Source organism: Polypterus senegalus, chromosome 14 (genome assembly GCF_016835505.1).
Source record: "Polypterus senegalus isolate Bchr_013 chromosome 14, ASM1683550v1, whole genome shotgun sequence".
NCBI classification, from domain to species: Eukaryota; Metazoa; Chordata; class Cladistia; order Polypteriformes; family Polypteridae; genus Polypterus; species Polypterus senegalus.
Window position 1 is genome coordinate 7,748,805 of NC_053167.1, and position 19,407 is coordinate 7,768,211.

A 19,407-nucleotide genomic window follows, 5' to 3' on the forward strand; every position below is an offset into this window, starting at 1 on the left:
ATGCACATCTCAGTGTGTCGGTGTATAATATGGAGGGAGAAGAGCCGAGAAAGGATGACAAGGAGCTGGTGAGTGGGTGTACTTGTACTTCTGTGGGTATCTTTGCACGCATGTGGAAGGCAATCTACAAGCCCATGAGTGATTACGCTTGACATGTCAGCACATTTGTGTGTTAGGACATGCATGCATGTGAAGGTGTTGTGTCCTTGTGTGTGCGAGTGCATATTTGTGCATTTAGAGATTGTCTTCGGTGGTGTATGTGGTCTGGCTGTTAGGTCATTGGATTTTAAACCATCAAGCTGCTGGTTTAATTGACACCTGTAACTCACTTCATGACTTTAAGCAAGCATATGCCAATTGTGAGATATATCAAAGAGAGCAACTGTTATGCAACATTACAATACTACATAATAATAATAATAAAAAATGTGAGAGGCTGGTCAGTACAGTGGCTAGCATTGCTGCCTCACAGATCCAGCTTTAGTTTGAACTCTGTGTCCATTGTTTCAATGTGCCATTTGAAAGCTTGTCCCATGTCTGTGTCATATTAGGTTAATTGGTCCGAATGTCTTTGATTTTGACGTGTGATAGACTGATGCTTTGACCATAGCTTGTTTCTGCCTTGCACCTGAAACCCATGAATGTCCTTGCTGCGGGTCATGGGAAAATGGGGCATGGGCTGGCATGGATAAAACACAATTAGTCCAATGCCTTTACCTTAGTCCAAATGAAATACATTGTTTCTTAAATTTTGACCACAGCCACAACATTAATTTAATAGATAAACAAGAAAGTATGTTTGTCATGATGTTTGTCACAATGTAATCACCAAGTGAGAGGGAGAGTAAATACCCAAAAGCTACAGTTTTGGTTATTTAATAAAAAAATAAAAAAAATAATGCATGAACATGATTCGAAAAATTAAGGAAACCCCTAAAACAGTAAATTATAATTTAATGTGGAAAAAAATGATATATCAAGGTCATAAGAAATGTGGAAACACTGTCACGTAATCCACATGTAATCGAGGCTACTCTTCTAACAGGAATCGTAAAGGGAGAGGATGTTGATGTTGATTTCCAACTAGTCCCCTTTTGAATTCAACTGCAATTTACATTATGTCTTGCATTTGTGATGTCCATAAATAATACACAAATACAATCATTTATTACCAGAGTTTACCTCAAAGAACCATGCTGTTCACACGGCCAGTTAAAGTAGAGCAGGTTCAAGAAAGAATTTATACATTCTTGCTCCTAATGCCAAAACGAAAAACGTTGTGTATCATAAGGCACTCTAAATTATTTATAGCAACTATAATCCGTTATTCATTAATAATGGCAGTTTGAATTTTGAACAAATTTCGAATAATACATTACCGTATATACTCACATTTAAGTTCTCCCACATATAAGTCGGGACTTGATTTTACTACATAATTTCTGGTATTTTATAATGTCAGTCGTATAAATCGAATGCAGAAAACTCACGCTATTGGTCCAAGATATTACAATATGCTAACGCCCACCTGAGACAGTAACCACGGGGCGCACTGCCTTTTTTTTCTATGTATTGTGCCCACCCGGTAATACCCGAACTTTTCTGAAGCGACGATTGCACTATTTTGTGTTTTTTGTATCTCACACCCTCATACACTTTTATCGTAACAGCATCCCTTATCTAACTATACAATGGATCGTTCGATCAGAAGAAAATATTAAGCTGGTTTTAAATTAAAAGTCGTTGAATTGGCAAAACAAATTGGTAACGGTGCAGCTACAACAAAATTCGATGTGTCTGAGAAACTGCTGCAAAACTGGAGGAAGCAAAAAACAATTAAGTGTTATATTTATGAACGGGGTCTGATTTTATGATAGATTTTTCGGGTTTCAAGACCCGACTTATATGCGAGTATATACGGTAATTGAAAAATAATAAATGGAAACTGTTTCACTTATTTCTAACTGAAGGGACAGCCGGGTATCCCCGCTAGTACGGAATAATGTGGAGAAGCATTTCAAAAAACTGAATTACAGTTCTGACCTTCACATACAGAAAATTTTGCATCATGGCACTATAACTTATGTGAAATAAAGCAACAACAGTTAAGAGTTATGTTAGTTCAAAGCATACATACTATAATGATGTAATGAAAAGTTAACAGTACATGAACATTTTGATTGAAAACAGCAGAAAGAAAATCATTTATAAATGTGACTCAAAAAACAATTTAATAGCTTAAGTGACACATGAGCAACTGCTGTTTTCATAGGACTACTGTGGAGCTTAGGCAGCCATTTAGGAACTGATTATTTTGAGAGGAAAAGTAAGAAATGCTTTGGCAGATTGAGTAGCGCTCGTTGCAACGCTAAGCAGGATGGGATGGGATGGCTAACTCCAAGACGCCCACAGCTAATCATGCTATCGAGGATAATGTTACATAACCCAACCTTCTGTGTCCATCTCCCCCTGAGCTCCATTACTGACCCCTGAGCTCCCTCTCCGCTCTCTCCTGTGTCCCTGCAATGTTGAACAGGATTAAGGGGTTTTGAGAATGGCCTTTTATGTTATATACATTTGGCTTTGAACCAGATAATGTAAATTTAATAATAAATGGATGAACAATAATAATGCTATTCATGCTGTATGTGTGAACACCACTGAGGCTCAGGGCTGCACATTGGCGTGATGTGACCCAGGGCCAAATGTCAAAGGCCTACCGTTTATTTAGGAATAGCAGATGAATAACAGGCAGCAATCCACTAGGAGGCAGTATACTCAACCTGCAAGATTTACAGCTGAAGAAAGTGAGGCCAGTGATTTAGGCAGAACAGAGAGCGTCTGTGACAAAGAAATGTACAGGCCAAGCAGACAAGCTATGCTACCTGCTTGTTTCTTAGGCTTGAGAGAACCGGAAAGCCACTCAGTTATGTTGTTGTATGTTAACTTCTGTCTACATGAGTGTGGAGATTTTATGTGATTTATATGAAAGTGCCCCTCAGCATGCAGGTGTGTGTGGGCATATACAGTATGTAGCTCAGTTTTCACGTGATATGCCTGACCCTGTGCCTTTTTTGACTCAAATGTCTGCACAAATGCGTTAAACTCCAGGACTCACATGCAATGATGTTGCCGTAACGGTTTTTATTACGGTTCTCATCTTTTTTGGCAGTGTCCCAGGGTGCTGTCTGTCCTTCAGGAAGACCCTACGAAGCAAAAGAAAAGAGACAGACATTACACAAAACTATTCCCTGAAAAAAGTAAGTCCATAAGCAAAACCAAGCAGGACAGAAAAAGTGTGCCAGCTGGCAAGAGGGCAGCGCAAGAAATTCTCCCGAGTCTGCTCGCCCAGCACACAGTCCCTGGCAGATTTAATAGTAGAGAAACAGAAGTTGGTTTTGCCTGTTATGCATACATGAAAGAACATCCACTTAAAAACGACAACCAATAACTGCTGATAAGTGCGGCAATAAATCTGTGACTGCTGACAATAGTGGGAGCACCGCTTAGCAAGGCAATGCAGCCTGGCTTTGCTAAACAAGCGAGGGCATCAAAAGAGAAGAGCTGCCATTTTTCACTATTAAGGTAGTTAAGCTCACTCAGCACTGTGTTATAGAGGCAATTTGGGGCATTGTAAATATCCAAATCTGTGCTGTAAGCACACCTCCATCTCTCATGCTTTTCTTCTGTTTTTTTTTTTAATTATGCTCTGGAGAGTCATTTTCTCCAAAATTTCCAGTGCAACACTTCACAGAGATATTCTTATTTTTGGCAACAATATTTATATTCCAGTCCAAAGAACATATATACCCAAGTGGGACTGTGTCAGAAGCATTTGTTTTAAATTCAGAAAAGACAAACCTGTGTTATGTGGGTCTGCTGTCCTGTTTTGAAAAAGGTAGTCATTCAATGGTCAAATATGAGCAATTTGCGGACCCACCTAAAACACAATCAATCCGCAAGCCTCACCGTTGGCCTCTCTAAACACATCCACGCTGTGTAAGTGTTTGAAAACGTCTGACTATACTTTTGTCAAGTTTGGGGATTATAAGCAGTTACAATTTGTAGCCTTTCATTTGTTTGTTATTCATATGATACTGTTTGCAGTAAAATATTTATTTTACATTATACATTTGCGCTGTTTAAATAAAAAGTGCCACTCTTTGTTTCAATTGTTTAAAAAGGGTATCTTAAACATCTGCATATTTTGAACGCTACCACAGATAGTGGTAAGGATCTCATCAGAGACCTTCTTCCGCTAGGAAACTTGGTGTCATTTTTGATTTTTCCCTTTCTTAGTCTACCCACATTCATCACAAAAAAAAATCTTTCTTGCTTCCACCTCCATAACATACCTCGTGTTCGCTCATTCCTCTCTTTTCCAGTGTTGAGAACCTTGTCCATGCTTCTATCACATCCTGCATCTACTGCTCTAACTCCCTATAGGCAGGCGCCTCTTCTAATCTCGTATCACAGCTCCAGTTGGTTCAGACTCTGCTGCAAGAGTACTTACACAAACCAGCAACAGCGAGTGAGAACAGCCATCCTGCTCTACCGTCCCATAGGACTGAGTATTAAATTCTACTAATGACCTCTAAAGCTTCAAGTGGACTTACACCAGACTGTCTCAGTACCCAACATCGCTACACTACTCTGTGCTCCCACCAAAGGTCCTCTTGCAATTTTCTTGTACCCCAAAACTAACCTGCACTCTTTGGGGGACTGAGCCTTCAGCTGTGTAGCACCCAGACTTTGGAATGACCTCCTTAAATGAATGAGATCAGCCGACTCCATTCATTCAACTGTCAACCCCTTTGTTCGGGAAGGCATTAAACTATCCCTGAAGTCCTGACCCTTTTTTCAGTTGAACCTCTCTGTCCAGGTGCCCAAGAAGAATTGCATTGGTATCACAAATGATTTTTTCAGGGTTTTATTGTAGTGTTCGTATTTTTATATTTTATTCTAGTTTGCAGTATTCTGTTTCAATGCTTTGTATATGCTGTACTTATCTTTATTTAGCTATTTTATGCAGATATTATTTCTATCCAAAGGTTATAAATGCCCTGTTATCCTTTCTGAATTTCCGTGAAGAGCTTTGACCATGGAAAAGGTGCTATTTAAATAAAACATATTATTATTATTATTATTATTATTATTATTATTATTATTATTGTTGTTGTTGAATTGGTAGCACTATTTAAATAAAAAAATGCATCTTTTGTTTAAATCAAAAAAATCACATTTTCATATAAAAATGGATATAAACCATTTGTTTAAATTAAAAAAAAAATTAACACGACAGTACTTTATATGACACACAGGTATAACTATGAGATTTCTCATTAATTATTACTCCACAAACAAGCAAACAGACTTTTTACAAGATGAGGGAATTCAGCCCACAATTAGTTCTCAGCTCCAAGTCACATAGTTTTTATAAAATACCTTTAGGATTTACTAGTCTGCCCTTTCCGCCAATGATTCCAGACTTTAGCACCAGCAATGCTGAACTGGGTTAGGCAGCTTTAATGATGGACTGATGGGTGGATGGACTTACAGGTCTTCACTGTGCTACTCTAACAGCAAAGTGGGTAGAACAGTGAAATCAAGAGTCTATGCCAGTGGTGGCGAACCTATGGCACGCGTGCCAAAGGGGGCACTCAGAGCACTCTCAGTGGGCACGCGCGCCGTCGCCCGAGCACAGAGTTCGTTACTATAAAGCCAGAGGAATGCGGGGCCGGGCTGCTCCCCTCACCGCTCACCCTCTTCACGCGCTCCGGAGGACTTTTCTCACATCACCGCCCCTCTGCCCAGCAGCCCAATGGGAGCGCTTCCTCCCTCTCCTGTCTGGGGTAAGGCGGGCGGCACACATGCTGCTTGAGGGTGCGGCACGGACTGCAGCCTTTTGAGTCTGTGATTCCCGTGGTGGGGTTGGAAGGGATGTGGTATAGCGGGTCCACAGCTCAAAATTGAAAAGGCCAGTTTTAACAGATAATTGTCGCACTCGCGGCTTAAAGGGGGTTATGGTAGAGTGGCCGGAGCGGTTTCCGGGAGCTTTGTGATGCGGGCAGTCCTCGCTTAAGCGCACAGGTGATGAGTCGTCCGCATCTGTAATTATTGCCGGGAGTTGCTAATCGCCACACCTGATCCACGACCCCGTAATATATAATGGAAGCTTTGGGGGTGGAGCTTAATAAGGAAGACCTGCGTGAAACACTTGAGAGGATCAAGGGATGACAAAGGACAGCACAGTTAGTTATGAAAATGAAATCCTTAAAGTGTGGAATTCTCTGCCAAATAATCTTAAGTCAATGAAGGCACTTGAGATTGCTTTCCTTACTTTGTTTGGAACATTTTATGCTTGTGCGCAGCTGTTTTCAGCTTTGAATTAAATCAAATCTGACACCAGAAACAGACTAACAGATGACCTGAGTGCTGCATGTGTTGCTCTCAAGCTTACAAAGTATGAGCCATGGTTAGACAAATTATCAGCATGCATACAACAACAAAAAGCACATTAATTGTTCAAAAGCATACCGAATGCAAACTTTTACCTTTCAACAAAAAGCTGTTTGTATCATTGAAAGCTCCGCTATTATGTTTTTCTTTTAAGACAAAAGATGTTAATGTATGAGTTGCTTTTCTAAACTAAAAGCTCAGTAGATAGACAGACAGACAGAGCATCAGTATTGGCAGTCCAGTCCAATTTACCATCCAGCTGCACTCCCAGGTATTTATAGGTCTGTACCCTCTGCACACACTCACCTCTGATGATCACGGGGTCCATGAGGGGCCTGGGCCTCCTAAAATCCACCACCAGCTCCTTGGTTATGCTGGTGTTCAGTTTTAGGTGGTATTCAGGTTAAATTGCCATGTTGGCACTTTGCGATAAATAAGTGGGTTTTGGATTGCAGTTTGGGCACTTGGTTTCTAAATGGTTCGCCATCACTGGTCTATGCCATCTGTATGGAAAAAACTAAGCAAGACTTGCATAGATGGTCAACCCTTCTTTTCACTTTAGCTTCTCTTTTAATTTCAAAACTTTCCAATATACATCAATAGGTCATTTTTCAAGAAATTAGATTCAACCTAATTTATTTGGAATTAAAAAATTCCACATATTCAAAGGGCGACCCTCCAAAGACCTAAGGCGGAATGGCTCTACCTAACTTTCAATTTGATTGCTGGGCAGCAAATATCTACTCTCTATATATAAAATCCTAAGCCGAAAAGGGCAATGATGATGTTTTTAATGTCCCGTTTTGTGTCACGCTTTAAATCAAGCTTATTTTAAAACCTACATATATATGTTTGGTATCATTCTTTTCAGGTTTTATTTAACTTTAATGTGATGTTGTTAGATTTTCAGATTCTTATTCCGTTTTTAAATTATAAACTAAAAAATTTCAAGAACTCGTGTCTCGTGAGACGAGACTTAACCAACAGCGCCAAGTTATTTAACCACGCCCAGGACCAGAAATAAAAGACTAAGAGTAGGACAGCTGCTGTACAGGCTTTTAAATGTTCAAAGTGCCACACGAGATTCAGATCATGCAACACGGCAGCAGCAGCAAGCCAGCAGAACAAAGAGGAGGTAAAAAAAAAAACTGCATTTGTTTCTCATTGTATCACCGTTTAAGAGGGGGTTTCGGAGGAGCGACCACGTCTCCCTGGGGTGTGTTCAGCCCTCCTCTTCACAACGCGAGTAAACTTGTGAAACCTAAAACTTACATTTTGCCATTTCAGTGAACCACTCCACAGTCCATATTGATAAAGCTTCTGCTCGCCATCAGAATACAGAAAATTGAAAAACACTTTTTTCCCCAACTGTTGACACCCTTTGCCCAGTTTCTTGACACCAAATAGTCATTTGATTATTTTCAGTTTTGGCACATTTAAAGGGTGGTTTCAAATAGAAATGCAACAAGAGCAGCGCATGTTTAGCGAAATGCAAAACATTTGCTTTGTTTGTGACACACAATCTATACACGTGAACTAAAATGTACTACGTGAAATAAGAAATCGATCATTTGGTTGATATATTATTGATTATGACACAATAAAACCATGACAATGCTTACACATGTAATGTATTTCAATGTACTTAACCTGCTGGATTTCATTTCATTTTGGCCACATAATCTTTCATAGAATGCAGACAAATCAGTAAAGAATGTTGTTCTGTGAAAATGATAATCATACATGAAGGACATCAAGTTCATTTGCCATGTAGTGTTAAGTGGTAAAATTGGGAATATTTTTTGTTCCGTCTATCCTTATGATCCAAGTTCAAACTATTGTCATGATCAAGGCTCAGTGGGTGGCACTGGGTTCGATTCCTGACCTTTCACCATCTGTGTGTAGCATACAAATGCTCCCTGGGTTTTCCTTCCATTTCCTAAAGATGCATGTGTGAAGAGACAATTGACTTATAACTCTAATATGTCTATGGATTATTGATTCTGCATGTTCAAAAACTGTCTTAAACTGATATTTTATTTCATCCATGATTTTTTTATTCCTGTGTTTTCTGGTATTTTTGGGGTTTTTATAAGTTTATACTTGTTTTGGGTACCAAAAAATCTCAGTTCAAGAATATTAAATGGGAGGACATTGTGTAAGTGAGACTTTATGGTTCTGGCATCTCGGATACAGCTACCTTCTGGGAATATTCAGGAATACAGCCTTTATGATTTATGGAGAAGGGTGCAATAAATGGAGTGGCAGTTTTGTTTGGTGAAAACACGTTTTGAATAAAAGAGTTCAGAGGAAAATGGCCGAACTTGTTTAAGCTAAAAGAAAGTCCAGAAATAACTCAAATGATGGCTGTTTATAATGCTGGTGTGTAGAGATGCATCTGTGAACACTGCTGGACATGTTGGGCCTTGAAGAAGACGGCATCGAGTTGCACTCCCGCTAGCTATGAAAAGGAAAATGAGGCTACAGTGGGAATCTAATCTCTAAAACTGAGCAATTAAATACTAAAAAAATGCACCTGGTTGATTAATTTCTATTGTTGCTGCAATACACAAACACTCAGGTCAGAACTTGTCATAAACAGTGTGAATCCATCAATCTACCTTGCCTTGTGTGACCAATGCAGGAAAGTGGTGGTCCTGTAATGGTATGTGGAATGTTTGCTGAAAAACATGAGGCCTTCTAATACGGTACCTACTGATCATCATCTGAATACCACAGTGTACCAAAAAATTGTTGTTGACCATGTGCATCCTTTATGGTCATAGTCTACCTTTTAAATGTTTTGCCAGGCTCAGGTGGCCTGCGGAAGAGACCAGGTCCACCTGCTTTTTAGTTCCGACCAACCTCTATGTATCACCTGTTTACAACAGAATTAGTGAGCAACTTGCAAAGATGATGTTTAAAGGAATAGTAGACACACATGAATTCAAGAAACTGTGGCAACAGTCGTTATCTAAAATTCTGAAATGCGGTTGTCAAAAAACAGAGAGCAAAACTGTGAGCAAAGTCTGAACAAGAATTGGCAACAGCGGTTGACCAACAAGACAAGTTGTCACCAGAATCAAAATGCCACAAATATTAACAGAGTTGAGAAATGGAATGCTAAAAGTTACTAACTGGAAAGCTTTGAAGATCATAAGCAGAAGACTGAGATTTTGTGAGCTTTTCATCCGTAATCTTGGATGCTTTACAGAGTGCTGTGTGGAGTTAAAAAGCAGGGAATCGTGATGCTGTGCATAGTGCCTCTTGGGAGTCTCCTCCTACTAACAGTGCCACACATCCTAGAAATTGAGTAACTATATACTAAAGGTATAAAAAGGTGGCACAATACATTAAAAATGAAACAGCAAAAAGTTTTGTATGTATCCTAAACTGAATTATTAATAAAAACACATATCGTATATACTTGCATTTAAGTTCTCCCGTAGATAAGTCGGGACTTGATTTTACCGTATAATTTCCTGTATTTTATAATATCGGTCGTATAAGTCGAATACGGAAAACTCACTCTATTGGTCCAAGAGATTATGATATGGTAACGCCCACCTGAGAGAGCAACCATAGAGCACACTGCCTTTTTATTCTATGTATTGTGCGTACGTGACCATACGGTAATACATGAACTATTCAGAAGCGACGTCTGTACTGTTTTGTGTTTTTTGTATGTCACACCGTCATACACCATTATTGTAAGAGCATCTCTTATCTATGATGAAGGGTTCGATCAGAAGAAAATATGAAGCTGGTTTTAAATTAAAAGCAAAAGAAATTGGTAACTGCACTGCTGCAACAAAATGTTTCTGAGAAACTAATGCGAGATTGTAGGAAGCAAGAAGATGAAAATAAATAAATAAATAAATAAGTGTCGTAGTTTTGAACGAGCGTATAAGTCGGGGTCTGATTTTTTGATCAATTTTTTGGGGTTTCAAGACCCAACTTATATGCGAGTATATGGTCTGTTGATACATTTCTCTCAAATGATCCATGAAAAAATGTATTAGACCTCCCAAAAAACAATTTTAACAAGGTGTCCCAATTTACAACATTTTGAAATAAGTACTCCCAGCAAGATAAAGCACCATGTTACAAAGCACATATCACCTCAGATTGGATTTATGAACATGACGGTGACTTTTAGGTTACTGCAATGGCCTGCACAGCCCAGATCTCAATGTAAATTAGTGCCTTTGGAATGATGTGGATGGGGAATTTCACAGCATGAGTGAGTTGTCAAAAACTCAACATACAAGTTCTATCTGCATGATTCTATTAAGTCAACATGGAGCAAACTCTATGGAATATTACAAGAAAGTTGTTAAATTCATACCTGAAAGAAATCTGGCTCTTCTAGAAGAAACAAGGGGTTCTTCTACACAGCACTAGATAGGTGGATTTAATTAAATGTCTATAGGGTGTTTATAATAAGTAAGGATTTTTTAATTTCTTACGGTGTTTTAACTGAAGCAACCTATCTGTCATAACTGAAGAACAGGTCTGAGGCTGTCAAAGAAAAGCACCTAGTTGCATCTGCAGAAAAAAAGTAAGAAATTGCCACAAAGACTTTACTAGATAAAAGCTGACTTCTGGCAAAAACAGGAAACACCCACACATCTTCTCAAAAGGAAAGTTGGTCCAGTTAGAGGCCTCGGCACTCAGCATTACTGCAACTCCCAACTCCAAAGTAAAAGAAGATTAAAAAAAGTAGAAAGTAAAAAAACAAGAAAACCTGCTGATGGCTTTCCAGCTAATGAGTGAAGGCTTGTATCAGACCATGAAATGAAACGAGGAATAAACAAGCAATGTTGCTCTGTACTGTTAAATTGTCCACCTCCTGCTGCTTCATTCATCTCTTTGGCAGCGCTTGAAACACCTACACAGTGCACCACCGACATGCAAACAGCATCTGAGAGTCAACAAACAGAAGCAAGGCTTCAGGTCCAAAACAGGACCATCTTAAAGTGCCATCCTGCTACTAGCAGAAACAGTAAAAGGGAAAAAGTACTTGTTGAACTGGTCTCAAGTAAAGCAGTGGTTCAAATGCAGCTACTAGTGTTTTCCACTACCCACCATTACAGGTATACAAACTTTAGCTACATTAGTCAATTTCAGAGTACTTTTCTTACAATCTTGGCCCCATCCCTATTTGTGTGGAGTTTTACGTTCTCTCTGTTGGGTGGGCATTATGCCTCACATCCCTAAGAGGCGGGTGTTTGGTAGACTGTTGACTCTAAATCACTCGTGTGGGAGCGAATGAGAGTGTCTCCTGTGATAGACTGGCACTCTGTCCTGGGCTGGTTCCTACTTTGTGTTACCTCTACATTCGTGAACAGAATTGAGAAGGATTATGTTAACAGGAAAGGCTGGATATCTATTATTTGGCTGGCGGTTGTTTGATGACAAATTAATGATCAGAGTTTTTTTTTCAAAATTTACGAGTATCCATTACTGATTTTTTGGTCAGCAATTTCAAAATGTGCATTAAAGAGGTTATTGGAAATGCAGCTACTAACCATAAATAAATGAGTGAGTTACTTAAAAATTTAAAATACCTGTAATTCATCCTCTATGTGGATATTTAATGTGGCATGTAAGGTTTTTCTACGCTATACATTTGACAGTTCTACTAATAATACTACCACTTCTGTAAGACCACAAGTATGACATTCAACACAATCAGAAAGCCATTTTGGTTATTTAGAGTTTAGACACTTTTGAGATGACTGCAACAATATTGGAAGGTTAAAACTATCTTAGTGTTTGACCTCCAAAGATCTTATTGAATGGTGGCCAACCACTTAATAGTTAACCTTAGCTGGTAAATTAAAGAATGGCAAAGTAGAGCACTGGTGGATCCTTCTCCTCTGCTCCAATCTATTCTTATAGAATCTATAAGTTTACACATTATAATTAATATGAATATTAATATTTACAAAAAATTTCTGGACAACGGTTAGCACTGCTCAGCCTCACACTCAGAGCTTTCATATCCTTTATTCTGCTTGCCAACTCTTCTATTGTTCCCCTACATAGATATGTAAAAGGCACTATATAATAGATAGATAGATAGATAGATAGATAGATAGATAGATAGATAGATAGATAGATAGATAGATAGATAGATAGATAGATAGATATGTGAAAGGCACTATATGATAGATAGATAGTGTGGCACGCGGCTGGGGGTGGTTCCCAGCCGGGGTGCCCAGGCGGACCGGAGGAGGACTTGTGCCTCCTCCGAACCACGAGGGGGCGACCGCCATTATTGTGTTGGGGGCCACAGGTAGAGGGCTTGGAAGCCCAACCCTGTAGGGGCCCATGGTCACCTCCAGGGGGCGCCCCAATGCCTTGGGAGCCCTGGACCTCAGCACTTCCGCCACATTAGGAAGTGCTGGGGGAAAGAGGATCAGGGACACCCAGAGTACTTCCGGCTACACAGCTGTAGCACGGGGGGTTGTCGGTGGAGGCTCCTCAGGAAGAACCTGGAGCCCATCCGGGGGTGTATAAAAGGGGCCGCCTCCCTCCATTTGATGGCTGGATTCAGGTGGAAGAGGACGGAGCTCGGAGGAGAGGAGTGGAGGCGGTCTGAAGACTGTGAAAGTCATTGTGTTGGCCAGGACTTAAAGGGGTGATTGGTGCTGAGGCATTGGGAATGTGCACTGAACTATTTTAAATAATAGCTGTAAATAAACGGGTGTGTGGTGAAACAACATGCCTGCCTGTCTGTGTCCGGGCTGTACACCACAATAGATAGATAGATAGATAGATAGATAGATAGATAGATAGATAGATAGATAGATATGTGAAAGGCACTATATGATAGATAGATAGATAGATAGATAGATAGATAGATAGATAGATAGATAGATAGATAGATAGATAGATAGATAGATAGATAGATAGATATGTGAAAGGCACTATATCTGATAGATAGATAGATAGATAGATAGATAGATAGATAGATAGATAGATAGATAGATAGATAGATAGATAGATACTTTATTAGTTTGCTGGTGGAAATTGAACTAACCAGTTAACATGACCTGTTAATCTAATTTCTCAAATATAAACATTTATAGACATAAGTGCAATGGTTAGCCCAGCTGCACCAAAGGTTCAAAGTCCTAGATTCAAATCTTTCCGTTGCCATGGCCTGTATGCACTTTACGCATGCCCACAAGGGCCTTTATGTGCCCGCATGGGTTTTTTAGTTTTCATACCAGGTATATGCAGGATTATGTTAATAGGAAACTTTAAACTGAACACATAGAAACAGAAACTCCAGTACATGAAACAAGAGACTGAACACTAATTATGATTTGAATTCAATGACTATGTATGGATAAAGGATCCTGCCAGAAACTCTCTTTACAAACATGTCTGTCAGACATCATGTGCCACACTACAGAGGATCACAGTTCATGATGAAAGAATCTCCCGCGATAGAAACCATTACTCTGCTATTTCACAACATTTGGCAAAATTCAAAGTAATTGACCCAAATGAAATTGTTGGCTTACCTTTGAGATTAGCAGATAAGCTCAGAGATCATGATCGTGGTACCATATCACATTAGTACTTAAAGCCACATGACATGTAAAGTCATTTGCCACAATGACAGTGCAATTTGATCTGTTTTTAAGAAGCACTTATTTGAATCTTAGGAGATCATCGTACACACTCTGCTCTTTACTCAATTACTGTTGTCACATTCAGTGTGGCTACGTTTCCATTCACAACTAAAACAAGCATAAAGTGTATTAAGGTGTAGGTGACCTGTTAGAAGAGCGTACATACTTTAACAGGAGGCAGGATGATGACACTCACTTCTGTGCACCTGTTGTTTTGTTGTATTTTTGTCCCTATGCCAGGCTTATCATGCAGATTTATTTTGGTTACTCTTAAGAATGGCTTTGTGCAAGTGAAAGCCGTAGGTGCGGTGTCAGCAAAGCAAAGCTGCTGTGCCATCTGCAAGCTGAATGGGCTGTCATTACAGGAGGCATGAATGGTGCCGGTGATAATGGCCCTCACCCCGATACAGCAATCTTCTCTCCAAACTGGCATTCCGGCAATCAGCCGAAAGGCGTCCATTCAAATCCTCACACCTCCTTCAGCTGGTCTCGCACACAGAGAATACTGAAGATTAGGAGAAGAAAGAAAGGCTAATGACTGTGTTCGCCTGTGATGCTTTCCATTCATTGCGTCCCAACAGAAGCCGCTTGGCTGTGAAAAGCTGAAATTAAACGCGATTTTCTTGATGATTAGCAGGTAGCTTTCCCGCTGCACGTGCTTCGCTTTTCTTTCTTCTAGAACTCTTTCACACTCTAAAAAGCACCTTCCTGGATGTCTCTCAACAAATGCAGATTGCTTTTTCATCCAGCATCTGCCTGAGTGACCCTTTCCAGGTTCTTCACCTACCAACATGGGCTAAAGGTAAGATGCTGCACATGCTACAAGGCATCACCTCTCACTCTTACTGCCAACATTCATTAAAATATAGCATCATTCATGACCGTTCTTCATAGTAAAATGTTTAGAAAAAGAACATCTGCACAAAGTGGGCAAAATCCAGTTTCAAGGTTGCAGGGACATTAAACACTGTTACCTGCTGAATTGATCTTTACGGTTTCATGTGCATATGATATGGGTGTGTTTGTAATAAGATCTGAGGGCTTCCAGCACAGGTGCTCTATATCACTCTCTATCTTACTAATTAGAGAAGAAATTAAAGGGTAGAGGGAAACCATGTGTTCTTATATATATCTCTCTATTATATAAAAAAAATCCTTCAACGCGACAAGACTTTTTGGAGGCAAGACTTTCTGGAAGAGAGACTTTTTTCAAGTCCCGTGACATGAGACTTTTGCCTTGAGATTTTTTCAAGTCACACCCTCCTCTCAAACATTTTCAAACAAGATCACCATCCTCTCATTCGTGTGAATGCTTTTGTCAGACACACTTCCTGCGCTCTCAGCTCTTATACATTTTAAAGTTTTTCTCACTTTAAGTTCCCAATTAAAGAAGACATATTATGTTCAAATCTTATTGAAGAATTTCATCACAAAGGGTTATCAACAGAAAAAATGAATCCACGTGCAATTCTAGCACTGAGAAACGAAGAAGTCAAACGAATTAACGCCAAAAACGTTCATTGGTTACACAGAAAATTGGTTAAATGCGCATCAATAGACTATGCTGAAACAGTTGGTGGTGATCATGTGGAAGATGAAAACACCAACTTACAATATCCTGAAGAATATCTATAACCGTTAACAATGTCCAGTCTTCCAACACACAAAATACTGTAGAAAGAAGGATGTATACAAGAAAGTTAATGTACTACACCTTCCACGGATAACATTATACAACAAAGAAGATCTTGATACGTCATTCGTATTAAAACGTAAACAGTTTCTTGTTAGAAAAGCTTTTGCAAAGACAATTAACAAATCTCAGAGCCACACATTCAAAAAAGGCGTTTAATTTAATAGAGAGAAAGAAATGAAATTCAATCATGGGTAGTTATACGTTGCATTGATGCATATGTAACAATTCCCATGAAAATAAATATCAGTTTAAATTGTACATCTGCATCCCCATACACAAGCAGCAGAAATGCAAAGAGGCTAGCACATAGCGTAAGCCCGGGGGGTTGGCAAGCAAAGTGAGCAGGGGGCAAAGCCCCCAAGTATATATATATATATATATATATATATATATAGTGGCAGGCGGCGGGATGCCCCTGCTGCATATGTTCTGGGGAGCAACCATGGGCAACTCAATACCTCCCCTCGGACGCTTGGTTTCAGCCTCCGTGGTCAGTGACGATGTCTCAACATCCTGCAGGGCTCCATGGGAGATGGAGTCCTCAACAGACCAGTTGGGAGTTGGGGTGGCCGCCAAGGGGTGCTGCATGGATTCCACAGCCCAGCTGGACAACTCTACAGCCCCGCCCGGAGGAGCAATCAGATGCAGGTTGTTAAGCACCTGGAGCACTTCCGGGTGGGCTATAAAAAGGGCCGGTAACCACCGCTCAGGGCCAGAATCGGGAGGAAGAGGGCGAGGTTGATAGAGAGGAATGGTGGTGCCAGAAAAAGGGTTTATGTTATTGTGCTTGGGACTGTGTATTGCCTGTGGGGTTCACGGGGAAGACGTGCCCCACAGATGAAGAAAACTAAAAGTCTTTTGGGTTTGACATGTGAATCTGTGCCTTATTTCTCTATACAGTAATCCCTCGCTATATCGCGCTTTGACTTTCGCGGTTTCGCTCTATCGCGGATTTTATATGAAAGCATAACTAAATATATAACGCGGATTTTTCGCTGCTTCGCGGGCTCTGCAGACAATGTGTCTTTTTTACTTCCTGTACATGCTTCCTCAGTTGGTTTGCCCAGTTGATTTCATACAAGGGACGCTATTGGCAGATGACTGAGAAGCTAACCAATCAGAGCACGCAGTTAAGTTCCTGCGTGCTGAATGCAGTGTTAACCAGGAAGTCTCGTCTCGCTCATTCAGCATCAACGTGTTTCGCTGTGTAAAGAGTTGTGCTCTTTTGTTTTTATCTTTGTGCATAGTCAAGCCCTTCGTTATGGCTCCAAAACAATCTGCTACTGCTTCAGGGGCCGTGCCCAAGCTCAAACGGAAGATGTTAACGATTGCCAAAAAGGTAAACGTTTTGGATTTGTTGAAGGCTATGATTCTTTTTATTTAAAAAGTAGGAAAGGAATATAAGATCTACGACCGCAGTGTCCTTTTAACCAGGGTGCAAAACGAGTTGTAAGTGGATGTAATAAGGCAGTAGTCTGGATGGAATCTGCTTTAGGGATTTGGATTGAAGACTGCCAGAAGAAGAACAACGGCAGTACTACACAATCGCCTGAAGTGGCTCCTTTAAGGGCTGTAACGCTCTCCTTTGTTGTGCAGTAAAATAAAACGCATTGTTATCGGACAAGTCATCGTGTCATTGTTGGTGAGTAACCATAATTAATTTTCTACTTACAGTACTTAGTACATGTACGTACGTTTAGTGTCACTGTACACACATTTACTGTATACTATTTTTCTTGCATTGTACGTATTTATTGCTGGTGGCCTGTCTATCGTAATGGCTGTAACATGTGATATCGGAGACACTTGATATCTTTAAAATAATATTTAGGTTTTACTGTATATAAACAGTGTGTTTATATACATAATTTCAGTGAATCTTACCTAATATCTAAGAGAATACAAAGGGTTTATGCTGTATAACTCTGCGGGGAATATTTATAAACAGTGTGGAAGAGTTTATAAGGGCTTAAAATATATAAAAATAACCATACAAACATATGGTTTCTACTTCGCGGATTTTCACCTATCGCGGGGGGGTCTGGAACACAACCCCCGCGATCGAGGAGGGATTACTGTATATATATATAGTTAATTCTACTATTTCTCTTCCCATCAGCAGCAAAGAACTGCCTCCCAACGCTGACCACCTCATTGTTGATGCTACCACAGGTATCTCAGTTTTAACTTCTCCCCAAATCCGCAAACTGGAGAATCCTGAATTTGATATTGTTTCTTCATGCAACGCTCTCACTAGTGTTATTTCAGCTTTCATAGACAGTCTCACAAGACCACTGATTGAAGGTCTCCCTTCATACTTAAAAGATACTAACCACGCTGTTCAGTTCTTTGCAATTTTAAAGCTTCCCAGTCTTAATTGTTTTATCCTTACCATGTACCACCTCTTTGTACACAGTCATTCCTCACAATTAAGGTCTCATTGCCCTCAGACAAGAATTCAACAGACATCCAATGAAGGATCCTCCACGAACACCGTCATCAGACTGGCAGAAATGGTTCTTACGCTCATTGCTTTCCCTTTTGATGATAAGTTTTTTTACCTGATCAGTGAAGTTGCGATGGGTAGTAGAATGGGACCGAGCTATGCCAACATCTTCGTTGGCTGGGTAGAAGAGTGTTTCTTTTCTTTCTACCTAGGCTTTGCATCAGACCTGTACAAAACATATTTCAACGATTGTGTTGGTTTTGCCCCATGCTCCAGAAGACAGCTACAGTAATTCATTAGTGATTTTAATAGTTTACATTCACCTCTCAGGTTCACTGTCAATGTTTCCAGTGCAACTCTACCATTTTAAATACCAGCCTTTCTATAAGCTTTACGGAACTTAAAACATCTGTCTATTACAAGCCACCTGACTCACACAGCTAGCTTCTGTACAGCTCCTTCTATCCTTTTTCACATAAACCTCCCTCAACCTCCTTTCATCAACAACCTAATCTATGTAAACGTCTAATCTGTACCTCATTTCTCACAGAAGAGACACATTCCCCACCAGGCACTTTGAGCTGTAACAGGAGCCGCTGTGTCCATAGCAAATATGTCACCAACAATACCCTGGTCCATCTAGTAAACACAATAATACGTAGCGGGCTTCTTGCCAGTCTAAAAACTAATTTACTGCATTTCTAGTAGGAAGTGTCCAGCCATCTATGTAGGTGAAAGAGGGAGACAGTCAGCAGGTCATTTCAGGTAGCATGTTCAACACAGTAAAATCAAAGATCTTACACTTTACATTCCAGCTCACAGCCACATTGATCTCTCTGTTTATGTTCTTCCACAGAACTTCAAAGACACTTTTCAAAGAAATATCAGACACTGAGCTCATTCTCGGCCTGGGATCATATATTTCTTCAGGTTGTAAAGACTGGCTTACTTTTTAAAATTCCTTCTTCTTCTCTAATGTTAGCTTTTTTTCACCTACTCTCACCATTTTTTTCTTTCATTTGCCCTGTCTTTGTTCCCTCCTTACCCTCCTATATACAGTAAGATACATGATGTTCCCTTTTCAGCTGCACAACTAATTAACCAATTGCCCCAAAAACTTCAGACATTCTTTGCAGTCGGAGAAACGCACAGAGTAT

At 39.9% G+C, this 19,407-nt stretch overlaps 1 protein-coding gene across 11 annotated transcripts in view; it reads right to left on the bottom strand.

Moving 5' to 3' along the window:
- ptprt (protein tyrosine phosphatase receptor type T) overlaps positions 1–19,407 on the bottom strand; it is a 612,567-nt gene that overhangs the window by 48,866 nt on the left and 544,294 nt on the right. For all 11 annotated transcript variants that reach the window (XM_039734414.1, XM_039734417.1, XM_039734416.1 and 8 more), the window contains one exon: positions 3,119–3,206. In XM_039734414.1, coding sequence (XP_039590348.1) covers positions 3,119–3,206 — 88 coding nt within the window. The remainder of the gene's footprint in view (positions 1–3,118; positions 3,207–19,407) is intronic.